This window comes from Poecile atricapillus, chromosome 3 (assembly GCF_030490865.1).
Source record: "Poecile atricapillus isolate bPoeAtr1 chromosome 3, bPoeAtr1.hap1, whole genome shotgun sequence".
Classification (NCBI taxonomy): domain Eukaryota; kingdom Metazoa; phylum Chordata; class Aves; order Passeriformes; family Paridae; genus Poecile; species Poecile atricapillus.
Window position 1 is genome coordinate 26727443 of NC_081251.1, and position 27637 is coordinate 26755079.

General features: G+C 38.3%; 1 protein-coding gene across 6 annotated transcripts in view; it reads left to right on the top strand.

Annotated features, from left to right (window-relative positions):
• Window positions 1-8460: 8460 nt before the first annotated feature.
• PHF3 (PHD finger protein 3) overlaps window positions 8461-27637 on the top strand; it is a 50901-nt gene continuing 31724 nt past the window's right edge. For 2 of the 6 annotated variants that reach the window (XM_058836453.1, XM_058836454.1), the window contains exon 1: window positions 8462-8659. Coding sequence is in view for 1 of the 6 variants with exons in the window: in XM_058836452.1 (XP_058692435.1) it covers window positions 19097-19340 (244 nt within the window). In the remaining 5 variants the exon portion in view is untranslated. Of the gene's footprint in view, window positions 8660-19071; window positions 19341-26481; window positions 26620-27637 lie in introns of those variants that run through there. The other 4 variants (XM_058836455.1, XM_058836457.1, XM_058836452.1 and 1 more) reach the window with 3 other exon arrangements.

A 27637-nucleotide genomic window follows, 5' to 3' on the forward strand; every position in this document is an offset into this window, starting at 1 on the left:
TCTCTTCTAAACAGTGAGGAGGGATGGTAGTATCAGTCAATGACATTTCTGAAGGATTGCTTTGGAGAAGTTACAGCCTCATTATGAAGAGCACTCTATGATTTAGAAATGCTTAAAATAATATAGCAAAATCTGTAATAAAATAAACGTAGGATCATCTTTGCTTTGGAAGCTGAACATGGTTTAGAAGGTATTCTGTTTAATGGAATACAGCTTCATTTGACTGAAGAAATGAGATCTTGTGGAATGACATCCGAACTCATTGATATTTCTGTTGTCAAGATGGACTAGATCATAGGAACAATGACAAAGACAAAATCTTCATAAATTCTGTAACTTCATTATCCTGGGCTGATTGATGTAAATGCTGGTTTTATCACAGATCAGTACCCAATTCAACTTAAAAAACCTGATTTGATTGCCCATTAAATTAGGAGAAGTCTGTAAAACAACTGCAAGTAAAATGCCTGGAATTTTTTTACTTAAAATTAATGCAATTTCTGTACATAGATCAGATTCTGCTCTGTCTTTACAGAATTCATCATGGGTAAGGAAGTTGTGTTTCAGTTAAGAGGTCTAACATGTTAGTGATGGAAGCTTGGTTTACAGAACTCTAGAAACTTAAGACTGGGATTAACTTCAGTTGATTTCATCAAACAAGAAAAATTTGCATGAGCGCATGTCTGTTGAAAGCAAAAAGTCAACTTCTGAACTCTTTCCCTGTTTAGACATGACTAAGGAACAGAAAATCTTCCTTTCTAGTAACAATTCTGGTAGTTTTCAACAATACTTAAATTGTGAAGATAGAATAGCAGATGGAACTTCATAAAACAAGTTGAATGAAATTCCATGTAATGTATATGTGTGTGTATATGTAGATATATACATACACGTATTTACAAATTCAAGTGAAGAAATGCTTAAACAGAATTGCTGTATCTTAAGGCTAAAGCCTGGCATGGAAGACAGGCTTTAATGTAACACTTAATTTTGGATGCTTAGAATGAGTGTGTAACTGCCCCCTCAAGAGGAATGTAGTACATTGCTGTCCCCTGCTAGACTGGTTTGGGCTGTAGACTTACTGGCTTATGTAATATGGCTTGTAAATGATGGTAGTGTTTACAGGATTCCATAGCATGTAGCAGAAATGTTCACAGGAAATGGGGCAAGAGTTCGCAATTAGTGCAGCAGAAAACTGATGAATTCCCTGTATTTGTTCTGTCATGTGGTCCCTTAAAAATTTGGAGGATAGGTAGTCAAACAAGATTCTTTGTTACTGATTGTTAGGTATAAAATTAGGTGTAAAATTGAATGTAATTTTCTTGAATATGATTCTCAAAAGTGCTGAGCAGTCAGTTTCAACTTAAGTCTCTAAATACTGTACTTAAATATATATGAAATTATGTAGAACTCTGTTTCTGAACAGTCCTGAACCACTGCAGATTGTACTCAAAACTAATTAATACTTCTAGTCTCTGTGTCTTCAGTTCTCAGTGTATAAAAATCCATTCCAGTCCTTACATTAGTGGGGCTGTTCTGAGATAAGCAATAATTTCTGAAGTAATCAGACCCATCTGCATTATTGCAGAAGAAATAATGAGAAAATGAGTAATTTGGTTTTGAGGATGTATCCAAGGTTAGACATAAGTAAGATCTTTGGCAGTAAGAAAAGTAGTAAAGCACTGCTCATTTATGTGAGCATTGTTTGTCCTTACAAATGAGACAGGGGAAAAACATCTTCTGTAATTAAACAAATGTGTTTGAGAGGGCCAGACTGAAGGTTCATAGATGACCTTACTTTGTTTTTAAGCTTCTGAGTGCTTGATTGAAGCATTAATAACACTGGTGTTTCTTTTGTTGATTTTTGGGTTTTTTTTGTTTTTTTTAATGTGCAACATGATTTAAATAATTACTGAGTGATAGTACTCAAAACAGTATCTTAGATTTACTGGGATTTTGCTGTGTCATTAATAAGTAAATACTTTCTGTCAGTATTGGGAAAGTTGTCAAACCAGAGATACTGTTGTTCCAAGAACATTCCCATTATCTTTTAGTATGTATTTGTGTAATCCCACTGGGAAAAAAAAAAAAAAAAAAAAAAGTCAGTTATACTTCACAAGTTGAATTCAGCTCTTAAAATCAGGCTGAAATTTGGTGGGGTTTATTAATAGTGGGGAGAAACTTAACTGAAGATATACAGATTTCTTGATGAAAGGAATTTTGCATGTATCTCAGATCTTCTATGCTAAGAGATACCTAAAATAGGTTAGATGAAGAGCCCTCTAAAGAAGAGAGCATATTCTGTAAAGGGAGCATGGGATGTCAAAATCAGTTTGCAGTATTGGTATCTACAGGTAGATTAAATTTCACCTAACTTCTTTAAGTGCAATAGTTCAAAGTGTCAGGTAAAGTATTTCTCTCCAGATACCCTGCTCTTAATGTGTAAAAACCATTGACAATTATAAACCATTTTTTCTTTTTGATATGGGTTTATGCTACATGTAACCACAACAAGGCATTATTTTTGTCTTGGTGGTCGCCCGCATGACAGCCATTAATTTTAATACATACTGTCCTAATGCACTGATGATTATCTCAATAATAACACAAGTTCCTTATCGGTGGAAAGCCTCTTTGTGAGGTAATAGTGTTTAAATAGTGGTCTGACAAGAAACGATTGGGATAGTGCCAAAAGATCAAGTTGCCTGCTTCAGTTTCTGATTCAAATGAGAACTCTTAGAAGGGTAGCTGAAGAAAATCAAATACCAGTGTTTAAATACATATGCACGCTCAAGACAGAAATACTCATATAATAGGACACATTCAATCTCAATACTACATGTAACCTGTGTCTGTAACCAAACCTAAATGTATGGAATAGGTATTTTCTAGTGTGCTGGAGTCTTAATCTCACTTTATTGGTGGAGTAACAGCAGTAGCTGATTCTTATCCTTAAAAATTTGCACATACTTTATCATCAGGCTTCACTGATGCTTGTTCTGAAGGTGACAGAACTTGAATTGTTTGGACTTTAGAGGAGCAAGAGCTGAAGGTGATGAACTCATTTTCCTCATTCATAGGAGCATAGTTACGATAGGATGTGAGCAGGACAGTGCTGCTCTGCATTGTCATGCACTTCTACAGAGCTAGTAGGAAGCTACACACATCTTAGTTCGCTTTCTTCAATTTCCCAGTAAATCTGTGTCTTTAGGTAGGGCATGCAAACCCTGAACTTGCCTTTAAAATTTCAATTCAACTCTTTGACAACTTTCAGTTCATCATAGTAAAAGCATATAAAGACAGGAGGAGCATAGCAGATGTGCAAAACCATGGGGTTCCCTCATACTGCAAGTACACTCATACCTTTACACTTGATACAGGTTTTCCACAGAAACACATTCCCTGTCTCCCAGGGATGGGCTACCCTACTCTCCTCTCCATGGTTTTACACAGCAAGATCTTATTTCTCCCTGCCTTCTAACTGGGAGTTCTTGCAGGATGCTATGGAGGAGGTACCTGGCAGGAGCTATATACCTCTGATGCTCTCAGATGCTACCTCAGGCCACCCTACATGGAGGGTTTCTGCACTATGACTTTATTTTTGCTAATGGGCAGACTTTTCTATGCAGACACTTGCTGTTTCCTATTTAATCTATAATCAGTGAGACAATTTTATAATATTCAATCACTTTGTGTTGTTAAGGAGGTTATCCTGATAGAGAGCATGCAAACTTCCTCATATTTGTGTTAAATAACAACCTCTTTCACTTTTCCCGTTCTCAGATTTCATTCAGTTGCCTAATCTTGCGTTAGCCCTTTGCTGCATAAGGTTTGTTTCATACATTGAGAGTCTTTGCCTCCCAAGTTCTTGACTTTCTTATTTTGTTCCTGTTTTCCCTGTCCAGAAATTCTTGGTCATTTCTATTTCACTTGTCTACTTCTCATTAAAACTCCTTTCTAGACTTTCTTAATTGCTACCTGATTTTCTTCACTGGAAATAATTAACTATAGTTCAACACCACTTGATGTTTACATTCCTGTCTCAATTTTCTTTCAGCACAACCAGAGTTTTTATTTATGCTACTTTGAAGTTGGGTTTCAGTAGGTTCTATTACATGGCAACCCCTTTGCCTTGGAAAAGGTTCTGAGCCAAGTCCAGGAAGGGAATTTGAGAGAATTATCATGTATTATTGGGTTGAAGCATTGGGATATTTTTGAAGGAAATCCCCTAGTTGTGCCATTTAGAATATAGAGTAATTTAGATTGGATGAAAGTGATCCTGTCATACCCTGTTCTCAAAGTAGGCATAACTTCACAATTAAATCAGGTTATTTAGGATCCTATCTAGTCAAGTTTTTGTTATGTTCAAGAATAGAGATAACAGCTCTCTCCCAGTATCTGCCCCCCAGCTGAAAACTCTTCCTTTAGGAGCTATTCAGAATCTTGCCAGATGCAATTTCCCTGTCTCTCACATTTTTTCACTGTGACCTCCAAGACACTGTCTCTTCCTCTCTACATTCATCTGCTAGGTAACTAAGAGGAAATTTCCCTCCTCAGTCTCGTCACAAGGGTGACGAAGCACAATACACTCTGTGCTCCAAGCCTCTAATAACCTCAGTGACCCTCCACCAGGGTTCATTCCAACCTGTCAATATTTTCATGTACTGGGGAACTGGACACAGACTACCATATGATTACCTTTACAGTAAATAAAAATTAAGGTAAATAGTACTGTAGTGAAATCTCAGGTATTCAGAGAATTTGTAACCAGCAGCAGTTCCATAGACAACTGCCCAAATTAGTTTGGGATGTAAATCTCAAAGGCATATTTTACGCTGGCTATCAAAGTTTGTTTTCCTCTAGCACTAAAAAACTTCATTTAAGCATTTTTTTTTTCCTTTTTTACACCAATGTCTGCATATAAATGCAACTGTGTCATTTTCTGAGTTGTCTTTTTTTAGTCTTGAATCTGTGTAATCCATTGGCTAATTCTTAATAGCTTGTAGCTTCTACACCTTTTACCTCTCTACAAAAATCTACCCATAGTCATAAAATCAATGGCTGAACATCCTTTGTCTTCAGAACCTTGCTGTTGTCCATCCAGCTTTATGGTTAATTTTAAAAGCCTCAGTCCCTTCCACCTGTGGAACTGAATGTTCTTCTGCTGCTTTCTAGAGTAGGACATGTAATTTGTGTTTGATGCAACAACCAGCAGCTGTTAGTGAGTCTTTTTCTGGGGAAAGAGAATGATCATGTCATAAATTTGGTGAAAAGTGGGTAAGGGGGCACATGTTACTGTTCCTGTACTAACTAAAGCAAAGAAAGGTGGGAAATTAACGGGGAAATAGTGTCAAATCAGATATTCTTAATCAAAATATGTGGATTTCCATTAGACGACTAGGAAAATTTAGATTATTGGCTGTTATTGTTCTGCATTTGAAAAAGTCAATTCTTATTATACAAGAAATAGATCTGAGGAACTAACAGTTTTAAATTCTGCTGAAGATATAATTCACAATAACTTACAATAGACTTCAAATGAGCTAACTATGGTGTCTTCTGAACTAGTAATACTGGCAAATCCCAGGTACTGTGAGCAGAGTGTCTGCTGTTCATCCTGGGAAAAATCATGGCAAGTGCGGGATGAAAAGTAGTTATCTAATTATGAAGGGGTGCCAATGTAGTTAGTATTTCTGACTCTTTCAGAAAATATTAATCAGAAAAAAATGAGCTTTTTCAATATTGTAAATTTGGCAGATAAATGCAACTGGTGCTGTAGTACCTACACTTCAATTTATTTCAGAAGTCTAACTCTGCTTTGTATGACATTTTAAGTCAAATGCAGCACTTGGGTTTTAAAATAATTTAAATCAAAAATCTTGCAGACAAAAGAAAAATGTTCCTGTGAGACATTGAATAGTTAATGGCCTACTGCTGTAACATATTGCAGCTTTTAGACAGTAGCAAGTACTGCCCTACAGCACGGGAGAAAACCTGTTTGTCCACCACCATACCCAAAAATACATTCTTTATCCAGATAAGCATATGGAGCAATCTATCTCCTTTCCACATTTTGACAACTAAAGAACTAGTAATTAACACTCAAAAGCAAGCCATGTTTAAGACCAGTGTGATCATAATCTGACTGCATATAGAGTATTTTCAAAAATTCCATTTAGAACCAAAAACATGGATACTATAAGGAATATAATTCATGAACCTCTTGGGAAGAGTTGTGGCTAAAGAGAGACTTGGAACTATAAGCAAAGAAACTGCCTACTGTTGTTTTTTCTGGTGTTCAGGGCACTAGGAGACTGAAAATAAATAGGTTGCTTTCCAATGGAAGCAACTTGCAAGATCTGAACTACTACCAAGTAGCTCAAGTGTAAAGGGACAACATGACAAAAATATTGCTAGGAAAGATAGCAGATGGTGCAGTTGCAATTGTGTACACCTGGTGTGTCACTGTATACAAAGGCCTCCGTAATACCTATGAAATTTGCTATTCCTCTTTTTTTTTACGCTAAACAGCAACACAGGTGCTACAGATGGTCAAGTTTATTACATAAAGGGAGCGGCACAGTATGGCCACGGCAAAAGAAAACTGCACATAGTCTGTTCAACTGAGATGGGTCACTGGAGTTACGTGACTTTTGACGGTGCAAAGAAAAAAAACCGCATAGAGCAATGAACAGTGATCAGATTACCCGCAATGCTTTGCCTGCTGCTTGTGCCAAAATAAATGAAATCAAAAAAGGCTGAATGTTGGAAAATTTGTGCAATGTGAATTGTATTTAACTGAATTTTGCTTCAGAAAGTAATTTCATTTCTTTGTATAATATCAACAGTATTTCAGAGGGTTAGCACCCTGTTGGAAGTTCTGTACCTAAAAAGCCTTTGAAGAAATTAGTGCAACTAGCCCAGTAGCTCAGTTCTGTGCCATAAGAATTCAGGGTTTATTTTTTTTTTTAAATATGATTGCTTTGGAAATGAGAGACACCTTCTGAAACTGGGAAAGTACAGGAAGAAAACTGGAGAAAACCAACTTGCAGTAATGTGCAAAACTGTAACTTTGGAAGGGCAGGGAGAAAAAAAAAATGTTGAATTGGTTAAAAACTGCTCCACTTCAAAACTGTTTTGTTGCAAATACCTTGTGTAGTGCCTGTAATATTGCTGTGTTACCATGCCGTCAGTTTAATGCTTCCTCTCTTAGTGTGATGGTAGCAAAAGAAGCATTTAATGTATTGCAGCTTTCATGGCACCACAGAAAGCCCTGGAGAATACAATCTCAAAGACTCAAAACAGAATTGAAAAAAAGGAAACTAAAGGAAACAGAATCAATTTTTTTGTCGTTACATGTTTGTATTTCACTACAAAATACTTGGAGTATGTAAAAGCAGAGTTAATATAGTAATATATAATTCCTAATTTTATTTTTAGAAATTCTAGAAATCTAGAATTCTAAAAATCAGTTTCTCTTTTAGAGGTGTTGAAACTTGTTGTATGCAAGAACCAGCCTGCACTGCACTTTATGCCAGCCGTCATAACTGAAAGCGGCGTAACAAATGCTGCATTTAGCCAATGCTGTAACACAAATTAGGAAAGACAGTCCTGCTCTTTGATAACATTACGTGAAGACCAAATTACTCTAGGTTCTGACGTCCCGACAAACGCACATCGCGTGTCCCATACAAACCAGAGAAACAATTATCAATTTAGGCTGTCACGATGACAGCCCCTTAGGTGTCGATTCGTGTGAATGTGCGCCGTAGGTCCCGCAGTGCACGTTACCAGGAAAAGAGAAGGCGAACACGCGCCTGCACCAACAGGCAGCATGAAGACATGTCTGCCCAGGAGCGACCGACTGCGGAGACTTTTCTGTCCAGCGTGTAGGAAGCCAAGAGCCTGGCACATCGAGAGCTGCAGGAATATGCCCGGGGCCGCCGGTGCACAGGAGAGATTAACGAGCAGGTTGTGTAACGCCGGCTGCACCGAGGAGGGGGGTGGCAGCTGCTCTCCGAAGACAAAAGGCCACATCACTACACACGCACCAGTCACACCACGTGTGTCCTCAGCCAAGGTCTTACGGGAAAAACCCGCGGAGCCTCCCGGCCGCCCTCCATCCACCCTCCCGTGGGCCCAGCCAGGCCCGTCAGGCGCACGGCCGGGCCCGCGGTTGCTACCGGGAGCCTCTCGGTGTTCCGGCCCCCGCGAGGATACCCAGGACACCTCGGCTCAGCCACGAGGGCTGGTTCCGCTGAGGGGACCTCGCCGGGCCGGGGCGACCGGCGCAGCTCACTCCCGGCCCAGCTCACTCCCGGCCCGGCCCGCGGTCCCCCGGTTCTGCCCCGCCCCCGGCCCCTCCCGTCCGGCGCCTGCGCAGCGCGCGCGCCCCCGCCCGCCCCCATCCCGTCCCTCCAACTGCGCCGTCACGTGAGCGGCCGGGCCCGGCGCGCCGGACGCCGCGGGGGCGCGCACCGGCGGGGCAGCGGGCACGCGGCCGCCACCGGGCCGGGCCGAGCCGGGCGCGACCACCTGGGCGGGGGCGGCCCGTGCGCGCGCGCCCCCGCGGAGCTGCGCGCGCCGCCCTCCCTCTCTTTGGCGCGGCCGCCGCGTCCCTTCCCCCGCGGTAGCGGGGCAGCGCTGGGCGGCGGAGCGGGTGAGTTACTGCGGGCGGCGGCAGCGACCAGGGCAGGAGCGGGGGTAGAGAACCCCGCTGCGCTGCGCGGCCTCCCCCAGCCTTCTCCGGGCCGGGCAGGGCCGGGCCGGGCCTGCGGCGGCAGAGCCGCGGCCTGTGCTGGCCAGGCCCGGCCGGGTGGCGAGGGACGGCCCGGCGGGACGCGGCTGCTTCCACCGCGGGGCCGCATTACGGGCTGTGCGCGGAGGCGGCGCCGCCACTGGCTCTTGTGCGCAGGCGACCTGCGGTCCGGCCGCGGGCCCCGGGGGCGCTCCCCGGCCGCCCCGCTCTGCCCGGGTGCGGCCCCGCGGCGCCGGCGCGGTTGTTGTGGAGGCTGCGACCCGCGGGCCCGGACCGGCCGGGCCCGGGCTCCTCGCCCGGCCACCTGACATGGCGCTCTGGCCCCGGCCTCGCTGCCTGCGGCGGCCGCTCCCGCCCCGTGTCCGTGCGGGACCCTGCCGCAGACTCCTTGCCCGGAGTCGTGTTGCTTCTGAGAGCACTTCCACACAGCCTTCCCTGCCCTGCAGTTGCTACATTTTGATCCTTCTACTCGATGCTTTTTCTTCTCACTCGTCGAGCCGTCGATGCCTTGTTGTCCCATACAAACCAGAGAAACAATTATCAATTTACACCCTGCTGTTCTTGCTCTTTGGCCTGACCTGTTCCGGGCGCCTCCTCCCGTTCTCTTAAATTTAGCATCACCAACAATTTCTGTGTTCAACTCCTGTGTATAGTACCCGCTGCAGGAAGTGCGGGAGAAAATGTGGTCATCAGCAATGCTGTGGGATTCAGTGGCCTGGTGGTATTTCCAGATCCTAATCTGGGATGAGGTGCTCTTTCTGAGACTGCGTTTATTGCTTGCTACCGGAATGCAAATAACGACTCTCAGGCTCTAGAAGAGCTGTCGTTCATGTGATGCGAATGTTCTTTCTGTTTGGTGTGCACAAGGGAGACCTGTTAGAGCCGTGTGGGGAGTGTTTGGATGAAGAACGCTGTGGCATTCTTTAAGTTAGTAAAAATAGTCTACAGAATGAAGCGTAAAAACCTGATGAGGAAAGACAGGAATGGGGGATGACAGGAGCTATACCACACAAATTGTAGTCGTGGTGTCTTTTATGTAGTTGTTAGTTCATTATGTAATTTTTGTATATTTGCTTTTATCAAAATGAATGCTAGCATCACTAAGTAGCAGAAATATTTTAGGATTAAATGTAATGTTGGTAAACATATGGCATCTCTTTAACACCATTAATTCATGGTTTTGCTTAATAAATTAATCTGTTATGGTTTGGGACACAATGTAAGGGAGCCCTTGAAAACGTGGGTTTTTATATTTCTTGGAATAATTCCACTGGTGTTTACTTAGTGCATATCTTGCAATGAAACTCATCTTTTTTCTGTATCAATTAGTTTCTGCTTTTAATTTCTATAGTATCTTTAAAGATTGTGCATCTAAATACGGAGTTCTGAACACCAACATTTTTTTTCAGTTATTGTTGCCTGTTACTCAGTCGTTCAGTTTTTGTGTTGGTTTGAAAAGATAGGTGCCTGCCAAGGAAGGCAGGAGGCTTCCTTGAAAAGGAAAATGTAAATCCCCTCTCTCTGAATTATTATAATTTTGAAATTAAGGGGCTTGTAGGCAAAGTTATGGGAGTAGGAATAACAGTTCTTTACTAATATGTGTAAATAAAAAAACCTACAACTTAATAGGAAAATTAAAATAAAATGCAGTAGTACAAAAACCACTGACAGAATATAACCTGACACCCTGTTGGTCAGGGTGTTGGAGCAGTCTGATTAAGTGGTGACTGCAGTCCTGGAGTGACAGATGTGGCTCTGTTGAAGTAAAGATCCAGTAGAATGGTGTAGTTTTCCTCTGCAGGTTCTGTGGTGATGTAGAACAGTCTGGTTGTCCTCTGAGAATCCAGTGGATAAAGTTTGACTGCAGTGTTCTAAGTCCCAGATTATATCCAGGTGGGAATGCTTGGCTCCTCCCCCTGGGTGCAGCATCTCCCAATGGGATGATGGAATTTTATCAGTCATGCAGTGAGACTCAGTGGCCCATTAACAGAAGATATCCCCCTGGAGGGAGGATGGGTCATGGAAGAGATAAAGAACACTGCCACAACTGGTTTAAACAGCTGGTAATAGATTACATTTTTGGTTACATCTTGCATTGCAACCTAAGAGGGTTTTACATTTTTAAACTGAAAGGGCACCTACAAACTACAAACCATGTTGGCTGGATTTAATTCAACACAGTTAGCTGAAGTAATTCAACACAGTGGTAAGGTGCTTTAAGGAAAACAGAAACTCTAAAAATTCTTACCTACTGTATTTCTGCAACCTCTCTCTTAAATATCTCTATCACTTGTGTTGTACTAAGAGTTGAGCTGATTAATATTTTTGGTTGTTATTCTAATTTTTCCATTAATTTTTTCTGATCAACTTGAATATTGTTAAATCCAAGCTTTAAGGGGGGAGCCATATTAATTTAGAAGACTTTTTTTATGGTAAGGCCATATTTGGAAGGTAATACTATGAAGTACCAATGATAAAGTTCACTGAATTTGGGTATGAGAGTTCATTTTATAGAAGCAGAAAGTGAAAAGTACAGACAGCTTGTTGCATCCTCCTGCGTGGTGTCAATATAGCTACATGATGGATGGCATATTTCTATGAAAAATTTCACAAGGCTTAGCCATTAAGCTTTTAACTATTGCTAATAAAAATCTCAACAAGCAAACCCTAATTCTAATAGGTGTTTCCAAATGAATCATTATGAGAGAGACACTGACAAATTCAAAAGGTATTACAAATGAAAATATTCTCTTGGGTGACTGACAAATAATCAGTGTAACCTCTTACACAGTTTAGCATTTTATACTCTGTTCCAGCTGAAAATACTTGAAACAAATGTTGAGAAAACTGATGGTGGAAGAGTTCAAGAGAATAGCAGGAGTGATGGAATTATAATCTCTCCTCATATTTTTCTTTTCAGTGAAATGTCTCTTGGTAGTGAGCTTACGAACTCCCAAAGTATATACAGTAATGGAGAGATTAATAAAATTATGTGTGATCTTTGGTTATGCCTAATTTTTTGTGGTATTCAGGAGTATTTATTGTAGGCGCATGTGTGCATTTACAGTATGACAGTCCAGAAAAGAAAAACAGAGTACTTAATGTTTCACAGTGTAAAAACTTTGCATTTTACATTTACATACTCCGCATTTCACACTGTGAAGATATTTTTTGACATAACGCCAGTTTTAGTGCAGCATTGTGTGCCTCTTCGAGCTATAAAGTGCGGGTGAGAGGTGTTTTTTTAGGAGAGCTTATACTGCTCAGAACATAACTGTTAAGATGATTTTAAATGATACAATTTGATATTGTATGGTTAAGAAAATGTTTCTCTATTTCTGCATTTCTTTGTCTTCTAATCCTTTGTTTTAAATTTACTTTTCCTTTATATTCACTGAGGTACACACTGATGTACAGTTATGGCTGGTGAATGAGTTTTGAATAGCGAAGGTTTAATAAAGCAAGTATCTTGAGCTGTCTGCTCTCTTAAATACCATGATAGCAAGTAGTAAGATATCTGCTCTGTCATTGAGGGGAGTGGCACATAACTTTAGAATCTAGATAGATTTTGGGTGTTGATTATTATTTATCATGTCTGTTGAGATTTTAGTAGCAAGAGGTTTGTGTCAGTTGGTGTCTGAAGACTTCAGAGTGAGGTAAACACAGAAATAGTGTAGAAGAGCTTCTTGACAATTAACAAAATGCTCAGATTTACATTTCTTGTTTTTTGGTCTTTAGCAGGGCTTTGTTTTGATGCCACTAAAAGCTGGATCTTAAATTTTAAATGAGGTATTAAATTAATAAATAATAAGTAGGGGATTTACATAAGGGAACAGTTGGCATATGGATACCTAATGGGTTGATGTTTTGGCATACAAGTTTGTCAGTGAGTGTACCTGGCCCTCCTTTACAGCAATATTGATGATTCAAATAAACCTATTTAGTTTATTTGGTTCCTGTTAGGCAGGTTTTTGCCAGTGTCCTGGTTTATGGGAGGTAAGTAAATGAGGAAGGTCTAATTTGATGAAGCTTAAAGACTAGAGCTCAGTAAACCATATTCTATACGAGTGTTGTATCTGCATTTTTTGAGAAGGGACACTGAAATCTTCTTTTAACAGTTCCAAACATGTTTTTGTAGCTAGATGTCGGTTCATGTGCTTGTAAATCACATTTCTTGTTCACAAAAATATTTTTGTGAGTTAATTTAATTTTTGAAGACTGCCCTAGATGATGGGATTTGAGCCAATATGAACCAGAGTAGAAGGTGCATTGGTGTGAGAGTTGTAAACTCACCAAAAAGTTGTCAAGTTGATATCTTCTTACTGACACTTCCTCTGATGCACTGTCTACTATTGATTTTCTCTTTAATCCCATGATGTATTTGGATTGTGAATGCTATTGGATAAAATCTCTCGCTACAGAAGATGTGTGTTTCTCTTCTGGCTTTTGGTGCTGTAGTATCCATGAACATAATGCATGTAGCTTCTAGTGCTTAAAGCATGGCGACATGGATACATGGCAACTTAGCGTTAATTTTCAATCAGGTACTTGCGAGCTGAAACTTTAAAGTTTTTGTAGGAGGAAGGAGGAGAATGGCAGTGAAACCTGCATCAGGCTTTTGAAGTAACATTGGTAGGTGGGTTTTAAATGTCAAGGTATAAGTGAGCCCGTGGGGTGGTCTGACATCACAGCTCCAATGAAAAAAGGTAGACATTTCATACATTGAGTGGCCCTTTTAGGGACAGTAGTTGCCACACAGCATGAGCAGGGGATTTTTATTTTTTAAGCTGTTTGTGCTATTACCTAATTGCGTGCCAATTAAGATGTGATTCTTCTCTTTTAATGAAAAGTTTTTGTCAGTTACTTATTCTCCTGTAATAGTGCTGGGTCAGCTTCTCCCATTTGTTTTGACATCTAAGGTGATAGTCATCCAAATAACTTGTTCCTTTTGTTTATTCTCCTACCAGAGTTTACTACTTGAAGAAATAAATATAATATGGATCTTTTTAATGGAGTTTGTTACAGTTACAACTAGTGCTTTCTGTTGGCCGTTTGGTGTGCATAAGCACAAGATCCAGAGACCAAGTCTTGTATTTTGAACATTGCAGTGTCTCCCACATAGTCCAGTCAATAACTAGATGTACAAAAGCTTCTAAAAGCACTAGACAGATTCAGTGAATTGGAAGTGACAGACACTATTCAGAAAGGTACTTCAGTGAAATGGAAGGAATTGTAGCATTGCTGTGCTATCTTCAGCAGTTTCAGACTCACTTATTCAGGCAGGTCAATAAAGTAGATAGGCTATTCAACATCTAGGATTTTGAATATCCTAAATAAGCATTAGGTTGGGGATTTTTTTCCTTTGTTAAGTTCCCTCAGATTTTTGCCTCTTTTTGTTCCTTATAGGAAACAATTGTTTTTAGGTTAAATTCATTTGTAGAAATGTTTTATTTTTTTGAAGTCCACCTGCTGAGGACTTTCATAGAACAGATTTATTTTTAAATTGACAATCATTAAACATACAGAAGTTTCTATTTTATATTACGAACTTTAAAATATAAGCTAAAATATGAAAGTCAACTTAAAAAAGTAAACTGATCTATTAAATTCACCCCCTGGGCAGAGAGGGAAGGAAAGATACTAATTACATGGCAACCTAATATTTGCTTAGTAAAATAAATGATGTGGGAGTAGTGTAAGAAATTAACAAGATGAGTGTAAAGGAAAATAAAGAAAAAAAAAAAACCAGACAAATGTATCTAACATATATCCAAATATGTAGTTGAAAAATGAAACACTTTCACATGCTGATGTTTAAGGGAGACTATTTAAAATTCAGTCAACAGTATGCTTGGACTGGCCACCAGCTAAGAAACAAGCGGAGTGCTTGGTGGTAAATACAAATAGTGATCGCCCCTGCCTGAGATACATTTTAGATAAGATCATAGAAACATGCAGATGAAGTTTGGTATCTCCACTAAAATACTTTTCTCTGTTGTGATTAAGAAAATAATACAACAGGAACTGAAGTAATTCTTTGCCTCTTTCATAGATAAACTAAGCAGTGAAAAAGCTTTCAAGATGTACAATATTTCTTGTCCAGTTTCTAGTCTTTCTTCCCTTCCAAGATTAGTTAGGAAGGATACGCTTGTTTGAGATCTCAGTTTCTTTTCTCAGCAAGTGATCATTCTGGCTATTTACCTTTTAATTTTAGAAAGTCATATAGAACTGTGGAAGATGTAATGAAAATATGGTAAATGGGGAGAACATAAAAATCTGCTGTGGCAGATCCTACAGCATGTTTATTGCATACCACATTCGTTGGGATTGGAGGCAATATTATAGCATACATGGCTTAATAAAGTAATTCAGCAGTGGAAGAATTTTTTTTTTTTACTAAAAGACTCAAACTGTAAAAGGAAACAATGTTGAGAGCATGAAGAAATTTTACAGTAAACACATTTATAATGTGTTTTATATTATTAATATAATATTATAAATATTATAATTAATATAATTTTATAATGTGGGGAAAATTCTGGGCGTTATATTTGACAGTAGTGCTTTCTAACAGGGTTGTTTGTAGTGTTGGATCACTTAATGACCTAGATGGTGAGTTACTTTGTAGTTGTTGCAATGTTACTTCTGTATTTGTTGCTTCTGTTTCTGCAGTGGAGAGGCGGATCAAAACAAAATTTTCAAAAGTGTAAGAGAAATATATTTAGTGAACTGAGGAGAATGCTCTCTCTATTTCAATATTTTCTTGATGGTGAGCTCTTCTTTCATCTAGACATACCCACAGGATGCTGCTGTGCTGTAACAGTCTCAGTACATGCCCTGATGCTCCAGGAGCCAGTGGGGTGGGAGAAGTTTCACTGAGCCTGGCTGGGACTTGCTCCTTTGCCTCATTTATGAGCACTCCTCACTGGTTTTGCCTGCATAGTACTTTTCATATTCTATTGCTTCTGATTAGCTACCCATTGGGAAAGCGCTTGTGAATTACTGTGCGATGGGAGTACGCTTGGTATGTGCGCATCTGCTGGGAGCCTTGCCGAGGCACTGGCCACTAGGGTTCAAGTGGAGGACACAGCTGTGTTCCAGTGGAGTAATGAATTCTTCCTTTGAGGGGTTAGGATTATCTTTGGAAATAAGTGAGCATAAAAATCATAACTGTGATTTTACCTGTACCTCTGGCTATTTTTCCTGATGTTCAAAGTGTTTCAAATGCAAAATAAGCCATTCGAAATTCATACACTTAAGGCATTGTGCAGGGAAAGATTTTTTTTTTTCTTGCAGCAACTGTTTCTAACAGCTGTCTAGCTAAAGAAGTTTATCTTTCATCCTCAGTCCCAGAGATTCTACACTTCTTATGGTAGTTAATCTAGTAATGTTAGAAATAATTTTTAAATAGCTTGTACAAATTGCAAAAAGAATCGCAGAGTGGTTTTTTGAACTGGGTAAAGCAAAATTTTGATTTGATATGTTTTGCTGGCATAAACTTTCTGTTCTAAAAACGGTAGAACAAATTATTTAAGATTAAATTTTGTGGTAGTAGTATTTTTATGCAAGCCCCTGACTTTTTTGATGCAGAATTTGGGTAGAAATTATACTTGATCATAGACTTATGCTCCAGAAATAAAGCTTTCAGTAAAATTCCTCTTGAATTTACCCTACTAGCTACTGAGGGCTCATTGAAGGAGTCTGTGGCCACTGCATGTAGAGTTGCTTTAACAGTTCCCAGTGCTTTTAGTGTTCTGAATGGCTGTATGGTAGTCTTACAAAAGTGTAGGTAATATTTTTCTTCATCACATCACTAAAGACAGAGTTAATTTCTGTCAGGAGGGATTTTTGTAGCAAGAGCTAATATTCTTCTCAAGCTTTTCTTCTTAACTTTTTATGAAGTGGTCATCACTGCTTTGGGCACAACAATAGTTGAGTAACAAATATACAAATATTCTCCTATGCCGAAAAAAGCTTGGGATATGCTATTGTAAGTGTTTTCAAAGCCTCTGCCACTTTCTGATGTTGGATGCAAAAGATTTCTTGCATTCTCACAATGTGTAGGTGTTCTATTGCAGTGTCATTGACACCTGTTAATGTCAGGGTTCATCATAATTTTATCCTGTGGCTGTTACTCTTGTGCTCATGTGATGCTAACATGAAAAAAGCCTGTCATTACTGGAAGGTGCTTTAAAGTACTGTATTGGGGCATTTGTAATTTATTTTCTTACTTGGAGCCACTGCATCTCTGGTAGTTTATCCTATGTAGTATCCAACTGTTGTAACTACTTGGTACAATAATAAAAACTGATTATACTGATTATACAGTGCGGTGTAGTACTTATTCCAATAGTTTGTTTCTTCATTTGTTGTCAGATTTGTAATTTCAGAAACAGTGTTGGCTGCTATAGGTGCTAGTTGATATGATGTATATGTAGATGCACTGCATTACTTGATAAAAGCAGTCCATTTTTTTGGTGAGTGAGCTTTCAAGTTATGACTTGCTGCTGAAGTCTCATACCTCTTTACTAAATGCATGTGATTTGGTCAAGCTTTCCTTTCTTCTGGCTGCTTGGTCAGTAGGATCTTGTGTATTAGACTGCTTTTTTGTGGTTAGTGTAGAAATTGGAAAGATACTATGCTCTGCAGAGGCACTGTGCCATACCCCTGGCTATTGCTTTCTTCTGAGCTGCCCTACGGGATATGGAAGAAAGACTTGCTGTTTGATAATAAAACCCCAACAACCCAAAATCCAACAAAACCCCACAAAAAAAACCAAACCAAACCAACAACAACAACAACAAAAACCCACAAAAAAAACCAACCAAAAAAAATACAAAAAAAGAAAAGCAACAAAACAAAAGAAACTCAAGAAACAAAGCCCTAAGAAACCCCACCCAAACAAAATGAAACATCTGTTCTGTAGTTTTTGTAAATTTGTGAAACAAAATAATGGCATAAATAGGGTTGAAATGATAGCAGAGCCCTTACATATATCTGGCTAGGATATTCCCAGTTGATTGCTAAAACAAATGCCCCATTAATGTCTAAGGAAGCACACTTAATGTCCTGTTGAGCATGAGTAAGTACTGGATTTATTTAGTGGCAGGTTGCTGGAATAGCCATCTAGAAAGTAATTCAAGCACTGCAAACTCCAATTCTCACTTGTCATTTTCCTTTAATTAGTGTGTTCATTCAAAAAAAAAATAATTGTCTCATGTGGGAGCAGGATGATGAAGGAAGGAGCAGGAAAATATTTGTGTCCTTTTGCTGTTTCCCAAGGCTTTAACAGCTTTGTGTGCCAAAAACTGGCCTTTCAGACTATCCTGTATGCCAAATTAAGCCAGGCAGTACTGCAGTGCTCCATTTTCCTTATCTGTCTGGTCATATTTATTATTATAGTTATCTTTCTCCACTTCGAGTATATGTGAAAGCAAAACTTCCAAAGAAGTGTTTTGCTGACTTTTTTCCATTTTGTTGTTTATTATACATACTTATTAGTTAAGTCTCTGTTTCCGTAGTTACACTTCTGCTGCATTGCAAAGAAGACCTAGAAAATAAAGAATTCCTTCTAAGATGCAGTTGCCATCTTTATTTACACTTCCTTAGGGAAACTTCTAGAAGTTCACCTAAAATTCTTCAAAATTGTAGTTTCAAAAGGCTCCTCCTTTTGATGCCAGCTCAGAATTCTCATGTACTTCATTGAGGTCAGATTTTCATATAAAATTTATGTGATTGTATTGACTGGTGAAAAATTATAGCAATAAAACCTTGAAGTACTTATTAGTTGCTCTTTGAACAGAAATACAGTTCTTCTCAGTAGTGCATATTAGTAGTATGGCAGGCTCTGGAATCTTCTCAGCTCCATTGATGTTAGTGGAAGCTGACCTCACATTTTTACATTTAAAAAAAAGAAGGGTTATGCTCACAGTGCTGCTATCTCCAGGTGCACTTGCTCTTGATATCCTCCTCCTCTGGTGTCCTACCCCCTTGGGTTGGCTAAGGTTTAAACAAATTTTAGAAAGGAGTTGTTTAGTTATCTTTGTTATATAGACACTCTGTAGAAGTGTCAGCACTCGGATGCTGATAGAGGAGATTAGCATGGAACTTCTTTTAACAATAATTAGGGAATTGATTTTTAGTTACGCAGTGGGCCATACTAAGCCATAAGCAGCTTTTAAATTATTTTTTATAATTCTGAAGTACCTTAAGCATTCTTTATAAAACACAACAGCTAAAAAGTTTGCTGGTGTCTTAGGTGTTTTACAATTTGTAGCTTATTTTCTTATGGTATTTTTCTTGTCTTTCTATAGGGCTGAAAGACACACAGGAGTCTTCATGGATATAGTTGATACATTTAACCATTTAATTCCTACTGAACACTTAGATGATGCCCTATTTCTAGAATCCAACCTGGAGAATGAAGTCTGTGAGGATTTTAGTACAAGTCAAAATGTCTTAGAGGATTCGCTGAAGAACATGCTCAGCGATAAGGATCCTATGCTAGGATCTGCAAGTGCCCAGTTCTGTTTGCCTGTTTTGGATAGCAATGACCCCAATTTCCAGATGCCTTGTTCTACAGGTAAATCTTACAATTTTTTAAGATTACAGTTTAAAATACAGTTTCACTCTAGTACCAGCCCTTTTTCATAACATAGAAATAATAAGTTGGGATTTCTGTCGCCTTGCTGCCCTTTTTTGATGCACTTCATACATGCCTGGCATGTAAACTATGTGCAGGTCTTTTTAATTTTGTAGTGTAACAATAGAGGAAAGATCCTTCTGTGGACCAGAAATAGCCTAGGCTTTGTCTGTCAATTGCTCTGAATGAAAGTCAAGATTTGTATAGTGTAGATACTGTGCCTGATCACTGAAATCACTGGTTGGCTTAAAAAAATACTGTATTTCTGGATTAGCAGTAGGAGCAGGAGAGTTGTACGAATTACAGCTCTGACCTCAGTGTTACTGTGTTAGTGCTAGGTTGTCTGTTACTCAGCTGATTCTGGATTCTGGATATTTTGCTTTGGTGGGCTTCAAGACCCTGGAATCATAATAAAATTATTTTTTTTATTGATTGGAATACCTGTTTTGGAATCAATTTAGAGCAAACTTTTAAATAAAAATAATCTCAGAATTTATTGCATAATTACACTGAATTTCATGCAAGAGACAAAAATACACTCTATTCTTAGGAGTGTTCTTTGTTTGGAAGTTTAAAAAACATTATTTTTTAGTTTCATTATTGAGAAGTGTTATAGATTGCAGTTACATTATTATATCAATGTTTAATTTTTTTTTGAGCAAGTTTTATGAACTGTTTCTGAAAATCTTTATGATTTCCTTATCATAAGGAACTGGGGACCTTTTACTGTTACTAAGACTAAATTTTCACCTTCACTGAATTAGGTGGCATTACATCATGGAAAACTGTAAATCAAAGTTTATGTTGATTAAGGCAATGAAAAAGCTATCAAGCCAAAACAAGATATTTGGTGTTTTTTTCCTACTTCAGAAGAACATTTTTGAGGCCATCGTTAATGCTTTTGTTTCCTCTTGCAGTAGTCTATATTCTTACACATTTTTGTCTGTAACCTGCCAAACAAAAATTGTATCCCTCTTAATATGCATAAGGCCATATAATGTACAAAACTAAACCACATTCCACCTCTCTTGCAAACTCTTTTGTTATATCGCATCCTGTGCATCCTCCAGTAAACCTGTACTGCATTTCAAATTTTTTAATTGACTCATAGGGTACAGCTGGATATTTTGGAAGGTACAGAGAAACTTTCAGGTGCTTACTGGCATGTATTTCTCCTGAAAGTAGTGCAATAATTAATACTATTAGTACTTAAATAATCACAATTAGTTTCAAGGTCCTTAAAAATAAGTGAGCAAATACATTTACTTGGCAGCTACTATTTCAGGCTGTCAGAAAAGACTAAGGCATTCAAAGCTGATTTGATTTACGCTGAGTTTATGAATTTAATGTTTTGTTTTTAAAACTGAAAGCACCAATAGAGCTACATTTCAGTAAAGAAATTAAAATGTGGAATTTGGAGTTAATGTAGGTGTCTGAAGGAACATGAAATGTTCTTGTTGTTGCTTGTTCAATGTAGGACTTGATAAGAACTGTCCGTATTCTGACATGGTAGGACTGCAGTATGTATTTACAATTTTTTAGTTAAGAATAATGAGCAGTTTGAAGTACAGTTTCTTTGCTTGTCTTTTTTCCTTGGAAGTACATATAGTTGTGATTTATTTTATTTGTCTGATGCTGTTGGTGATCTAACACCGCTGATGTAGTCTGCTGGTAAGAATGTGGTTATTCAAGATGGTAGTACCCTTCATATGAATCAAGCCATGCAAAAGCTATTTTTCTCAGTTTAGGTGGAAGCTTATCTGTTCACCAACTTCAATTTATCTGAAAAGTAAAAAAGCATAACTCTCCTGACAAAACTTGTTTAAATATATTCTGTATTTTGCATAACCCATGCCTAGACTATTAAACAGTTTAAGAAAAGGAGCAAAGTGCTCATGGAAATTAATTCACAGGACCAGCAAAGGACAGATTTATCTTGTTTGATGCTTCTTGAATAACTGGAATGTATTCTGTTTTGTAGAACTTTAGAAGTGCTGCAGATTTCATGCTACAGCTTATTTGATTGCTGTGAGCAAGCTGAAGAGATAAAGGTAGTAATACTTAAACTGAGGACAGGTGTTGTAGCTAAAACAGTAATCATATCTTCTAGATAAACTGGAGGAGCAGAAGGCATGGCTCACTAATACTTCTTTGAAAGCAGATGTGAACTGCATTCAGGAGTAGAAAACCTATGCACAAACAAGATGCTATCTTTATATGCCTTCAACCCAACCGTGTAAGTGTGAAATTTCTTATGTGAACAGGAGTATATGAGAAGGGCTTGATTCAGGCCTGCTTCTTACCCACATGCCTAGTTTCTCAAGATTGTGATGTTTTCTCTGCTTTATTTTGGAGATCATATGTTTTCGTTTTCAGAACCCCATTCTTTCTTGCTCTTAAGTTGGTTTTGAGTGTGGGTTTGTTTTCTGCTCTTTTTCTTACTGCTTCCTGGACATCAGTTTTTGTTGGGAGTTTTTACTGGCCTGATCCAAAGTTGTTACTCATCAACATATTTAGGTGAGGTTTAGGGTTTACACTGCACGTCATTCATCAAGAACGAAGCTTTTTGTCAATACTAAGCTCTTTTTATGGTGAGTTACCTGTTACCTGACTGTGTGTGATGGATACTGGTAGCAATTGATTGTATGTCTTTTAAACAGTTCTAGTGCATGCCTATAAGAAACATATAGAGACATCTATCCAGAAAACGCAGGTTTTGTAAGTTGAATTATAACTACATCTCCTGGGGAGAGCAGTAGCATAGAATCAGAGAATGATGTGGTATGCAAGGGATGACCTCTAAAGGTCATCTAGTCCAGCCCCTCTGCAATGGACATGTTCAACTAGATCAGGTTGCTCAGAGCCCTGTTCAACCTGACCTTGAAGATTTTCAGGGATGGGGCATCTACCACCTCTCTGGGCAACCTCTTCCAGTGTTTCACCACTCTCATAATGAAAGAGTTCTTCCTTACATCCAATCTGAAGCTACCCTCTTTCAGTTTAAAATCATTACCCTTGTCCTGTTGCTATAGGCCATACTAAAAAGTCTGTTCACATTTTTCTTATAAGCCCCTTTTAAGTATTAAAAGGCTGCAATGAGGTGTCTACTTATTTTCCAGGCCAAACAACCCCAGCTGTCCCAGCCTTTTTTCAACAGACACGCGCTCCAGCCCTCCAGTCATTTTTGTGGCCTCCTGTGGACTCACTTCACCAGGTCCATGTCTTTCTGGTACCAAGAGTCTCAGTCAGCAGTACTGGTACATGACAAATAGAAGGACTATGACAATGGATGTTTGATGCCTATCTATTGACAGGCAGAGCTATATCAGTACCAATAAAGCAGATTTATGTTTATCTCTTGGCCTCAATCCAGATTGCTGGGTTTAGATAATTTCTTTAGTTAGATGACGCTGTTGGTCAGACAAAGACCAGCAGAGACCAAAGACAGAACAGACCAAACTTGCCGAACCTGCTCTATAATTGCCACTGAGTAACAGAACGGGGTTAGAGTAATAGAATGAATGGGGTTACCTTTTTAGCTTTGATTGAATAATTACGTATTTAGAGAAGAGAACAAGATTCTTTGTGAGTGATCCTGGTTATGGCTTTGAGCAAAGGTAAACGTAAGCCTATGACTCTCACAAACTTGATAGGGTAGACGTCAAATTTTGCTGAAATCCTTTTAGAATATGTATGTGAAGGGTGACTGCTAAACTTTAAAGATGTAGTTAGGTTGCTGGTTTATGGAGCTAGACTGAGGAGAATGCTGGTCCTACAGCACAGTTTAGAAGTTCTGTTACCTCTGTGAATCAAGGTACAAACTATTCACTACATCTTATTCACTACAGCTCACAGGAGCTTAGAAGTTATGGAGGGCTCTTCATGTCCTGAAGTAGGTATAAGCAGAAAGACCATGTGTTGATAATAGAAATTGATATAACTGCTCTCCTTGCCAGTTAAAGGACAGAATTTGACAAAATGAAACTTTTGAGAAATAAATGAAATGCAAATTCTTGAAGCAGTCAGAAGTGTCCCAATTCATGTTTTAGGTGCCTCTCTGCTTCTTTTCATCAATTTTATCAGGTGGCTGTTCTTACAAGCTGTGCATGACCAATGTAAAAATTATATTGTGTAGAACAGCTCTTGGCCATCTTAAATATTTAAGTGGTGTGAGTGGGTGTGGAAGCATGCTTTTTGAGGTTGTGTTGATTTTTTTACCTTATTGAGCAATTCATTGATAAGTAGAAATTCTGAAGTTTAGAATATGACAGAATCTTTTAAGAGCAACACACTTATTTCAACTTTGAATGGTACCCTAGTAATTTATGTTTTGTTCTGTTCTTGCTGGAAGACATGCTGGAAGCTTATCCACCTGTGAGCATAGCAGGTGATACTGGTCAAATGCCAGTGAGCTAAATAACTTAGCATTTGGACTAAATTGGTAATTCTTAGCTATCACGAACTCTGTAACTTTTCAGAATGTCATTTACTGGGGTAGTTTGATTTGTTATAATACAGGGAATGGAATTTTAAATGCATATCATCTGGAGACATTTTTAGATTTCATATTAAAATCAAGCTTTTAACTAATTTAGTTTATGGGTATGTTTATTGAAGCGGGTACTTAGCATAAATGATGAAGAGGATTGATGCTGTAAGAGCAACAAAATGTGTTGAGGACATCTTTTTAATTGCCTTTTTTCTTCCCTGTCCCTCAGGTTTGCTGCTGGGAAAATGTTTCCCTCGAGTGCAGTCTGCTTTTTCTAGTTTTAGTCTGTGTTTTCATGAGTATTGTTAAAAGCAGCATTACCTCTGCTAAAATCATGATTGCCTACTGAATCTTTGAAGCCAAACCAATTTTTTAACTACAAATAATGCTTTTCTTTGGCTGGTGTGGTATCTGGCTGTGTTAGGCATTTCAGGCTCTTTTCACCAAAGCCAAATGTGCATGTATTTTTCCTCCTACATATGAAGTAATTTTGAATGTAGCTTTGAGATTTCAAAATTTGGTCTACAGTTGTTTCTCTCAGTTTTCTTACCTCTTATGCTTTCCTTCTTCCAAGCTGTCCATAGGAACAGCTACACAGTGTTTTATGACTAAGGTAGTAACTTGTCTGTATAAAATTTAAATTTACTGTATTGGTACTGAGAACCTGGAGAATATCTATTTTGCAACTGTTTTTCTGTTTGTAGGTGGCAAACTCCCTGTATTCGCCAGCTTAGGTCCTTCTGAAGTATTTATTTATGCCTTTGGATCAGTTTCATGTGTAGAGAGAGGTTGTGTCTGTACTAAGATTTGCAAAGCAATTTAGATTAGCTCTCTGATTGGTAAATACATGAAGAATCCCTTCTTAAATAAATTAATTAATTTACATTAAAGGGCTTGATTTGGTGTGGTGTTTTTACTCTGTTGAAATTTGTGTTTTTCTGTTTCTTATTTCCAATGTAACAGGCTTGTGTTACTAAAGAGCTACAATTCAGGAGGCTTGTGATGTAGCTCCATCTTTTTAATAATATGGGTATGCAGTCCTCTGTCAAGATACATGCTGTATTAAGTTTATTAATCCTAGTTGATTTTCATATGTCTTTATTCTAAAGACTATACAATTACCTCTCTACAACACAGACATTAATGGGGAATGGGAGCAAATGTTCAGTTAATATTTCATGTTACTTACTGTGATTCTTTTCTTGCACTGGTCAGTCAACCCAACTTGCAGGCAAATTCTCAGTTCAGTGGGCTACAGGGGAACTTGTAAAACAGTTGGAGTTTGATGTTTCCTTAAGTTATGTCATCAGTCACGTAATTTCTCTTGAAAATATATCTTCTTTTAACAGAAAGTATTTCTAATCTTGTTTCTTTAACATATGCATCACAAATGTCAGTAGAAAAAAGGTTTTTCATAGAAAGTATACCATCCTTATTTTTGATCTTGAGACTTACTGACAAAATATTACTATCTCTCTATGTTTGGTTGCTTCACTGGAGTTTATTAGCTCTTCTGAAGGCTTACCTAGACATGGTAGTTACTGCTTTAGACTATAACTATTTTCATTGAAGCATAATGTTACGTCTTTATGTAGTTATTAATGTATAACATAGAAATTTTAAAATATTCAACCATTTCCATATAATCTGTGATGCTTATATGGAATCTGCTGTGGATTTGCACATTCCTGCTGTTAGTGTGATTCAGCTGGACATAGCATTTTACAGCAGTGTAAAGCTGGAACAGCAGCGATGTTCTGTTTGGTGTGGTTACCTAAGCAAAAGAAATTCAGGGCTAACATCTACAGAAAAGAAATTTATTTCTACACTTGATATTTACCTTAGTGTGTCAAAAGATATTTACCTTGGTCAGTGTGTCAAAAACCTGAGTCTTTCTGTCTTAGTTCTGGCTGAAAATTTATGTTAATAAAAGTAAAGATTTATAAATGTCATCATTTTTGCTGATGTATTTAGGGGTGTTTTCTTCTCCTTACTTGCTCTTTCACCAGAAAGTAAGACTTGTTTTCTTCAGTTTCACATTGCTAAAGAATTAAAAAATAGTCATGCTTTTGTTTTAGCATTGGGAAAATGTTGCTTGAAATTTGCAAATAGACTGTTTTTCCTCTATGTTCTATTATGGTATAACATATATAAACATGAATCAGTAGTATAGTCCAGAAGTTTGGAAATTTAGATACTTTACAAGTAATGGAGAAACTCAAAATAAGATGAAGTAAGATGAAGGTCCCTAGTGCCTTTTCCGGTATGAATATGTTGAATGTGACACATAATTTTCTTATTTGCAGTCTGTTCAGTTGTACACTGGTGTGCAACTCCTCCTATTCAGATAAGTTTTTTCTTTATTTATTCCTTTTTTTTTCCTATTTCATTTTTCTCAATTCTGTACTTATTGCTGAGATAATCTTGAGATACTTGTTACTAAGATCATCTCTACTTCTTTGTTCTTTCTTTTGCTTTTGTTGGTTTACCTTTCCTAGGGTTATTTCTTTGCCTCCACTTCTCCTTCATAATTTACTTTCCTAGTCCTTTTTGTATCTATTGCTGTTCTGTCAGTTTTTCTCTTCCCAGCAGGGTCTGTGTGGAATGCTCCTCATCAGGGGCCTCATGAGGCTGTCATTACTAGCTGAGTTGTAGCTCAGGTTTGAAATTAGCAAGATTCTGTGCTTCAGTTCCTCTGTAAAATTAAACCTACAGCACAGAGTCTTTCTTGTAAGTATGAAAATACTGTAATTCTAATATTTCAAACTGTCAATAATAGACTGAATGTGTCTTTTGTTATTAATACAGGAGGGTGTATAAATTCCTTAACTTGACCGAGAACATTTTAAAGCCCAAGACTAATGTCAGCCCTTTAATGTGCTCCAGAGTTATTTCAGAAGCTGTCCTAGTAGTCTTTATTTTTCATGTTGTCTTCAATAGCTTAGTAATTTAGTTCTATACATAAGGAACAGAAGTGGAGAAGTTTTGTCACAGACTCTTCCCAAAAGCCAGTAAAACACAAATACCAAAGCAGAGCTGCTGGCAGGATATAACCTTTGAGAACACGAGAATGGGCAGCTGCATTTAGGGGGAGGGTCCGTCTCATTCAGGTTTCCATCTTAGACAATGGGCCAGTATTAAATATTGACTGGGAAGATACTGGCTAATAGGGCAGTTACAGTGTCATTTTTTTGCCAATGTGCCCAGTATGTGGCTTGTAGCAAATAAGTGATTAAGGAACACACTTGAGTGGAGTAAGACCAAGTTTATCAGCCTCATGCACCTTGTGTGCGATATCTGTATGTTTGTAAACATACACAGATGTAAAGGTGGCTCTGTGGATTGGAGAGTGGAGGTGGGCAGGAATTTCCACAAACACTTTTCCTTGTAATTGATGTGTACTATGCAGTAACTAATAGTTATGGTTAAAATAAAATGAATGACCATAAATTGTTAGCTTAAGAAACTCATAGCTTTCAGCTCCTGGCAGCCATCTGATTACAGAGGTTCAGAATGCTGATTGCCTGGTGCTATGATCAGCCTTCCTTAAGAGACTGATAAAAAAACTTTCTAATATTTGAACTTCTAATGTGTTGCTTGGTTACTTTATTTTTTTAATTCTTCATGGCAGGTGATTGCAGATTGATAGACTTGGTTACCATCAGTCTTTGGATTCAGCAGTGTTTTACGGTTTCCAATTTTTGTTATTTTAAAAGTATTCTTGTTATTGTAGTGTCTTCACAAGGGC